Below are 9,306 nucleotides of genomic sequence, written 5' to 3'. Positions count from 1 at the left end.
GGAATCAAAAGCTGCCCATCTACGTTTCCGCCTCAAATGCCCAAATTTCTCAGTCCTCACTTACCTCATCAATTCGCCGCCGATACAAACAATGGCGGAATCCGTTCCACCGAACCCTAACTTTCTTCCACCGCCGGCCGCCACGCTGGACTCTCCGCCCCCAGATCCAGCCCCTGCCGGCGGCTCTCCGTGGCTTCCCCGGCGCCCGGGCGTACGAGTGACCACGGAGTTCGACAGCGACTCTTCCTTGTTCTTCCACAAGATATCCTGCAAGTTCTTCGATAGTCTCGCCAAGCTGAAGCTGTCTTTCCAGAACAATGATAAGGGCGAGATATCGGAGCCGCAGCTGGCCCTCACCTCCAAGTATTTGTCCCTCCACTACGATCTTGAAGACCACAACGCTCTCGTCAAGAGCTCGTTCGATGTTGGCCCTGCTTTGCGTTTCAGGGCTGCTCATGACGTCAAGGTCTATTTCTTTCCATCTCTTTCTATAATTGCGGTAATATCGGTAGTTTGTCCGTTCCGAGTCATTGTACTTCAATTAACTACTTAAATTTGGCTGCTGTGCTGTTACTTCTGCGTTGCTATATCATCTACACGTTTTGATGCAGAGACTTTTAACTTTTTCTAAACTCGAGATACTTCTTCGTATTCTGATGTCTGTTATATATATGTATATATATTTTCAAAATTTTTAGTGTGTGGATTCAAATGCCATAAAATTAAAAACAACTTTTTCTTACGCGCACTTGTTTGCATGTCATCTTCTGAGCTGTAATATGCTGGTTACATATTAATAAATGAAGAAACTAAATGCTTGTCCAAATACACGACTCTTGAATACTGCGTTTTCTATCTAGGTCTTAAAAAGAATAAAATTTCACGGACAAGCATTTGATGCATACTAATCTGTAAAGGGCAATAACGTATTTTTGCCTCCTGCTGTTTTGAAGGTCTTGTCAATGTTTTCTATGCTGAATGACTACATACTAGATGTGTGCACACCCCATTGCTTTTTTTTTGGTCCCTTGCAAGCAGGTTGTTTCACAACTCAAATTATTCAACGATTATGTATTGTATTGCAAAGGATTTCAAAGATTGAGTTACACAATAGTGGATAATTATATGTGTAACATCTTTGACATTTTTGTCCACTTAGGTTAAGGAAGTTAATCATCCTTAAATATGCCATCAAATCATTTTCTGAGGATAAATTTGGTGTAGAAAAATACTGGCAAAGCTTCAAATGGTGAGAGACCCAAATTGATTATGTCCCTTTATGTAATTAGTATAATGATGCGACCATGGATAGAGATGATTGGAGAATTAGAATTCATATAACTGGCCCTACCTAGAGGGATTAAGGCCCGTGATTGTTGTTATTATATGTATTAAAAAATATTTGAAGATAAAATACTCTGTAAGTGACTCTATTCTATACGTATTCTTGTAAATAATAGTAGGTATTTGTGGGAATATAGTATTATTGCACATGCATTGGTTCTGCATACACTTCTAGCCTGTATATACAATAATGAAACAATTAAAATAAAATTAAAGAAAAAATGATTAGCTCTGAACTAAGGAAAGAGTTCCAAATATGAATCATTGGCATAGTTGGTGTAGGTAACGCAAATTGTAACTAGAGAGGCTAAACAGCTTGTATGTTGGAGAAATGGAAACCTTGTTTATTCCCTTGCAGGCTTTTAAGCAATATTCACATGGTATTGCCTGTGATAACAGGAAATAAGCAAACAATATTACTCTTGAACTCAATTGTAATGGGCAACTGTGAAGTGGAGTAAGCCAAACATTGAGGAGAAAATTTTATCATTATTATTTATTTGTTAAAGGGCCAAAAAGCCTAGGAAAACTAGACTTTAATACAGCTGTCTGTGTCAATTTTGCTGCCACAAAACACCTTTTCATGATATAAACTTCTGCACTAAAAGTAGGACCAACAATTATTTTGGATTTTGAGTTCGACACTTTTTCCCCCTAGAGTGGAACCCATTTTTAAACATGATGTTATCTCATTTGCTTTCTCTTGAGCTGAAACTGGTTCCTTTACTACATCCCATTCTTTTTATATTACAACACACCAAGATGGTATCAACTACATGGATTCTAGTTCAGCAATCATCTTTTGTCTATGACTACATCTTTTAGAACCCATTATGACCCATATCATGCTGAAGAGTTTTTCACTAAGTTTTCATGGCCGTACTTTATCTTTGTTGCTACAAATTTCTTACCACATCCACTCTTCTCACATGAATATCTGTTAGTCTTCTTCTCATATGATCAAACTATTTTAATTGCATCTTATGTATGCCATTGGCTATCTTCAATAGGAGTTACTCCGGTATAACCTCACTTCTAATTATGTCTTTTCTTGTGTAATTGCACATTCACTATATAATCTTCATCTTCATTACACTCATGTTTTTCACAGTCTAGTCAAAGGTGATAGAGGTGCTCACCTTCTCTCACCTACGCACTTGGGGGCAAGGCAAGGTGCCATGTGTACTGCCAGGCGAGGCTCCACAACTTAGGCAAGTGCCTCATCAGAGGTGTCTAGGCCCTTAGGCACTTGCCTGGGCTGTAAAAAGGGAAAAAAAATAAAAGAATTAAAAATAAAAGATTGTTGTCTTTGAAAATTAGAGAAGGGATGCGAATATCCTAGAGAATCTAATAGGAAGAGGAAAAATGAGAAATCAAATAGAGAAAAGTAAACTCAACATCGTCTATCTGCTACTACATTTTATGTCTTTGCTTGAAAAATATTAAAAGAATTTGTATTTAGGAATGTTTTAGGTGTTTTATATTATATGCATTATTTGATTGTCTTTTTTATATTAAATATATTTATTGTTAATTTTTTATTAATTTAGTGCCTCACTTTGCTTGGGTGAGCGCTTTTTAGGCGCCTAGCTCCTCAGCTGATACAAACATCACTGCACCTTAAGGGCACCTTTTCACCCTTGAGTACCTTGGTTTTGCAAATGTTGGTGCTTTCTGCTGAATATTTCATGCTATATAACAGGGCTGTTCCATTTTATTTTGCTTACATGAATCCTATGCATGGCTTAGGCACAACAAGGAGAGGTGGCTATGGTTGCTGATCTTGCTGGTCCTTCCTACAAATTTGAACTTTCATCAGCTGTTCCATCTGTTGGTCTGGTGAGCATAATACTTTGAATGAGAATGATCTTTACTATGGATCAGGTTTGACCAATAGCAGGGCATTAATTTTCTCAGTTTCTATTGGTATCATGTCAGTTCATTTGCAGTGAAATGTTGAAACATGTATCACAAGGTACACCATTGTGACTGATGATTTGAGTTTGTGCTTTGGTGGCTTTCGTGCACTGCATATCACGCATTGCCTGATTTGCTCTATTTCTGCAAGATTATTTTATTCCTATATAATTAATTGTCCTTGGGTTGCTGCAGCCAAGGGCCACCTTTAAGTTTCCTCTGGGTGAAGTGTCATTGGAAGAGAAAGATGAGGGAGAGGAAGTGAAGAAAATGATGTCTATAAATGGAATTGTCAAAGGTCATCTCTTAGATGGGGTTTGCACAGCTCAGTACAAGGAAGAAAGCTTAAATTTAAGATATTTATACAAGGTGATTTTCTATATAAATTTTGTCTACCTTGTGAATTTTACATGGATATTCTTTACCTAAAATTTCTTTTCTGGGTGATTGAAGAACAACAATTAATTTTGTGTCCAGTGAAGCTCATTGGATGGCTGGAATTTTGTAATTTTGCAATTGGGTCCAGAGTGGTTGGCTTACCAATAGGACTCTGGGTTCATTGCTGGTTGTATTTCCTATTTCTGGGCACTTCATGTTTATGGAATTGAGAACTCAAATTTCTTGCAGGATGAGCAAATGGCCTTCATTCCAAGCATTTCATTGCCTTCAAATGCATTAGCATTTGCATTTAAGCGCCGATTTGGACCTTCAGACAAGCTGAGGTGATCTCTCATTCTCTTTTCTCTCTGAGCTCCTGATTAACAACTTAGCTCTTATATATGCAACATACTTTTCAAGTCAACCTTAATGTAAAATTGGTACTTGAATCGTGCAATCGCTTGATTGTGCGCAAACTGTTTCCTGTTATGGTGCTGGCAAGACAATATCAATCGCGAAAGGTAAGTGTCCACCATGCAATGTTTGTCTTTATGCATTAAGGAATTGCTTATTGTACTTCTACATTTACTTATTTTCCAAGTTTATATCTTTTGTGAAAAGGGGAACGTCCATTCAGTTTCCAGTATTTTAGGTTTGATCTGATTCTGAATCCTTACTATTCACGACCCTTGGTAAGTTGCAGCAAAAGGAATAAATGGCAGCACATTATCAAAGTGCCAATATCTATATACTCTCATATTGTATGTGTGCCTTTGAGGAGTGTATTCTACCTTTTAGCAAGGAATAGAGCTCCTTGTTCCACTGTGGTCATATCAAGTACTTACCAAAATATCCCTTTTATCTTTTACCTTCGTGCCCTAATTATTGCATTGCTTATATGGGTGAGTATGATCATACGAGCCTATGGATTCAGCAGCTCAACTTCTGTAGTTGAGTTCTCCTATTTCTACATGTGTTATCGTCTTTTTCCTGTGAGAAACTATTCTTGAAACCACAACTAACTTGCTGTCTGATATTGTTCATATTGCAAGATCACTGAAATCTGTATGATTGACACAACCACCATTATAGCTACTCCCTCTGACCCCTCTCTCTTTCTGACATTCCATCATCATCATCAGCTTCGTTGTCTTCTCTTTTCTCTTGTAGCCAAGGGCCACAAAGCCACACGTTTTCTGAATTGATGCCTGTGGCATCTCTCTCTCTCTCTCTCTCTCTCCTGCCTGCTGTTTTGGGGTGTGGAATAATGTTGGTGTCTGCTGCTTAAGAAGTGGTATTTAGAACAAAAATGTTTCATCAGATGCCAGTTTGCTATAGGTTTATAGGGAGTCTCATTGCTGGATTGGTGGGTTCAGGAAGGGGGCTCTATTGAAGATCTGTTCCTTTGCCATCCACACCTTTTCTTTTTTATAATATATGCATTCATCCCTCTCAGGATGCCTGCCCTCCTACTTATAGTTAGAAGTGTAGGAGTTATCTCCACTTTACTGGCCATATGCTTATCTACGTACATGATTTTCTGTACAGAATGTTAGTATAAAGTAAGTGAAATGCTATATAATTTGATAAGTATTATTTCATGTCAACTGTACAGTAATTGACTTGGCCCAGAAAAACAAAAAACAAAAAACAGTACAGTAGGAATTTATCTGAGAATTCATGATGCTGGTGTTACCAAGGATTATCTCAATTGCTCTGTGTGTGTGTGTTTTAAAAAAGAAATATGAAGAAAATAGTAAATGAATCTGTAAAAAATCTGTTAAGTTACCAAAATAAACAAAAGAAATAAAAAAAATGAAGTCCTGAAGCTGGTACCAGCAAGACAGAAAAATGAATGAAGTCATTTTTGTACTTAACTAAAGTAATTTATCTGTTGAATGGCTATTTACTGTTTCCAGTATGTTTTTCCAAGCTCACATAATGTTCAGCCTGGCATATGGTGCGCACAAGTCTCTAAAGTTGCTTTTATTATCCTGTTGTCAGCTATTGGTACAATTTTGATTCAAACTTCTGGAGTACAGTGTACAAGCACAATGTTGGCAAGGAGTACAAATTCAAAGTTGGTTATGATTCCGAGGTGCAACTGGGATGGGCATCTCTTTGGGTATGCAATTTTCTTTTTCTACCCCCCTGTAAATTGTGAATTTGGTATTTGATATATTCTTGCCTGTGGAATTTGCTTTTCTCATTGGCTTCTGACTGCTTGGTCCGCTCTTTGTATTTCTTGTGGATTTCAGTGTTTATATACTTCATGTCATTACAGAATAAACTGAATCACTAGCATAATGCCAGGAAACAGAATTGTTTATAAAATCAATTAATGTCTATACACTGCCAGGAAATGGGAAAATTGTCCTGCACGTTTCTTTTGTACATTATATTATGTGCAGGTGCATTTTCATATTAAACAAAGAATAGCTGTGCATTTTGTAATGAGATGTCCAAGTTTCCTAATTTTTTTTATTAGAATATGTAATATTAATTTCATGTCTGGCTTTTCTCTAGTATTGAATCGGCTCTTCCTCCCTATCACCCTCTGCCTCAATGGCCCCAAAGTTATATCCCAAGGCTATTTCATTAGGTAAACTCAAGGATGTCATTATATTGGGTTTAAATAAAAGGTCAGGGCTTGCATTCATATCGTGAGCTTGCATTATACTTAACCTCCTCCCCACACCCCAAAATAAAAAGAATTGAAGAGTCTTGTATTATTATTAGTAACTGGTTGAAAATGCTGGCTAGTAACATGAGTACTTTCTCCTACCATCCTAAAAGGGAAATGTGCAGGGTTGAAGCCTGGTCTTGGGCAAATTGTTGTAGCATGTTGTCTATGGATAAGAATGCATCTAAAGGTTTTTGTGTAAAATCCAGTGCACAACTTAAGAACTGCTTTCTTTTGTGTGGGTGGGTTGGAATCCTGTCTTTACTGAGTTACTTAAAGAATGAAGAATCAGTTGTAATATAGGCTTCAGGAGTATTTATATGAATATGTAGAACAAAAGGCAGGGAATGTTCAACATGCAAAAATGGCCTATTTAATTGAGGTATGAAGTGTGAATCGAGAGGTTGCACAGTGCGTTGACTGGTGCCATTTGTGTAAAAGGGATGGAGGATTAGTGAACCATTTAGTTTTGCATTGGGCATGTAGCCAGGGATAGGATCACGGGTTTCTCTCTTTTTGGTGTGGATTAGGCTTTCTGGTCGCTTGGAGTTGGGTCTGCCCTAGCAGGAGGTTGTGTGACATTTGGAGGCTGATTATTTTGACATCATGTGGCATTTTTGGAGTGAAAAGAATCTGAGCTTTTGAGGATTTAGAGAATCAGAGCTTTTGTTTTAAGGGGAAACATTTTTTTCCGTTTGGTAGATGAGTTATATAGCAGTTGGTTGTTTTCTTTTCTTTTTCTTCTTTTGTCCTGGGTGTTGCCCCCCTTCGGCCATTTCATTTTATCATGAAAAAGAAAGAAAGAAGAGCTGCGATTATTCTGCAACTTGAGGCTTGAACAATGGCACCTCATTTCTTCATTGTTCACCTGTCGTTCAAAACTTTTGTTTGAAGTAATTGGAAGGATTGGTTGCTGACTTGATAATTTACTGTTATTTAGATTGGAGATGAAAGCGGGAAAGCAAAGACAGCTCCGATGAAAATGAAAATCCAGTTCATGCTCCAGGTGCCGCGAGATGATATCAAATCATCGGCCTTGATGTTTCGCGTGAAAAAGAGGTGGGACATCTGAATCTGTTTGTTCGTTCGTTCGTTCGGTTGTCGTCGGATGCCTTCTCGGCCTGCTCAAACTGTTGTAGTAATATCCATCCATTGCCCCCCTGAAACAGTAAGTTTGTAGTCTCTATTCATATTATTATCTTCTTCTCAAAGGTGCATATATACTTGCAATAGTAGTAGCACTGGCATCTGCCATTTGGGCTACAAATGGAGTGAAAACAGTGTGCCGTGGCTATGGCTATCTATGGCTGTGGAATGGTATTTATTGCTCATCATCTGTTTGCCAGAGCCCACTGGGATGTTGAAAGTTTATCTAATAAGATTCTGTTATCTGATCAGAACTCTTCCTAGCAGGACAACAACAATGGGTGGGGCCTCTTTTTACAAGAATCACAAGGCTTAATCTCACTAAGGGTTCATTTTAGACCTTCCACATAGGTGAGGCCCACCAATTACCAAACCTATTGCAATTTGGGTTATATTTTATTAGTTTTATAAGTCTTAATTCTAGTAATTGAGATTACATAAATTTAGAATTTTAGCTATTTTTATTCATGAATTTATAAAGTTTTATTTATTTTGATTGGGTGAACTACCAACTAATTTATTATATTTTGAGTATTATTATTATTATGTTTTAAGGAGGGCTATGATAAATCATTGTAATTTGATATTTGGGGGTCAATTTTGTTACTTATTATACATTAAGTCATTGTCGTTGAGGTTTATGGAAGAAGAAACGTCCAAAGATATACATTAATGTGGGATGCGAATGTGAATGTGTTGAAGTAACTTGAAAGACAATATCTCTGGGAATCAACGAGGCAGACAAAAAGTCCAGCAGCACGGCATCGCATTGCCATCCATTCATTCTGATTTTTTTTATGTCCCTCTCTTTGTTTTTCCAAAATGCTGGTTGGGTATTTTTACTAATATTTTGTATTGATGATATTTGTGTATTTATTATATTAATATTAATATACAATATAAAATAAAATATTATTATTATTATTATAAGTGTTAAACTTGCGTCTCTAAATATATTATTATTATTATTATTATTTTCATAACATATTTTTCTTTCACGCTTCCTTCAAGATACATTTAATAGAGTAGCTCATGAGCCAACTTGAACAAGCAAATATCTAATTATTATGTATCAAGTTGGATATGGTGAAGTGGGATGGGTTGGACTCCTCTTTTAACTTACATCTAGAGAGACGCATATGTGGGTATTTTAAAATAAGGATATTTTTGTAATTTTGATCATACCCAATATATCTCCCATCCCAAGAATTATTATTATAATATTATAGCATAATAATAATAATAATAATTGTTATAGTATAGATTTAAGTAAAGATAAACTTTAAAACATTCAGTATCATTTGGTGTGATTATTATTCAAAGATTCCATTCAACATTCTTTCACAATTCAGCATTCATGGACGAATAATCCAATTGTCTTTATTATTATTATTGAATTAACAATAAGATAAATAAAGATTGTTTTTTTCACAAATAATAATAATACCATTTGAACGAAGTTCTCCAAAATAATATAATCTTTAGAATATTTTTCAAAAATGTTACTTTTAACTATGTTGATTATGACTAGAATAAGAATCATTGATTAAATAAGTGAAAAGAATTTGTGGTCCAATCCAAAGAATTGTCGGTTGACTCGATGATTATTTTATATTATTTAAAAAAATCATTAATTGAATCATCAAATTTGTATTAATCTTGTCCGAGTATTATTTTCAAGTTATGATCAAACTTTAAGATGATAAGAGATGTAAATGAATATATTTATCTTGTTTCTGTTTAATATGAATATATATATATATATTATTTATAAGACATGCAAATAATATAACACATTTCTATTTGTAGAAATATATCAATAAATTCATAATAATGAG

At 35.8% G+C, this 9,306-nt stretch overlaps 1 protein-coding gene across 1 annotated transcript; it reads left to right on the top strand.

Moving 5' to 3' along the window:
• On the top strand, nt 1-7,722 carry LOC127789174 (outer envelope pore protein 37, chloroplastic). The gene is made up of 6 exons (XM_052317985.1): nt 1-466; nt 3,094-3,183; nt 3,457-3,630; nt 3,889-3,983; nt 5,644-5,764; nt 7,263-7,722. Exons 1-6 carry the CDS (start codon nt 92-94, stop codon nt 7,392-7,394), a joined length of 987 nt encoding a protein of 328 aa, XP_052173945.1. The 5' UTR covers nt 1-91; the 3' UTR covers nt 7,395-7,722.
• The last annotated feature ends 1,584 nt before the right edge of the window (nt 7,723-9,306 follow it).

This window comes from Diospyros lotus, chromosome 13, assembly GCF_014633365.1.
Source record: "Diospyros lotus cultivar Yz01 chromosome 13, ASM1463336v1, whole genome shotgun sequence".
Classification (NCBI taxonomy): Eukaryota; Viridiplantae; Streptophyta; class Magnoliopsida; order Ericales; family Ebenaceae; genus Diospyros; species Diospyros lotus.
The sequence above is the reverse complement of the archived record's forward strand: the minus strand, read 5'-3'. Positions and strand labels throughout refer to the sequence as shown.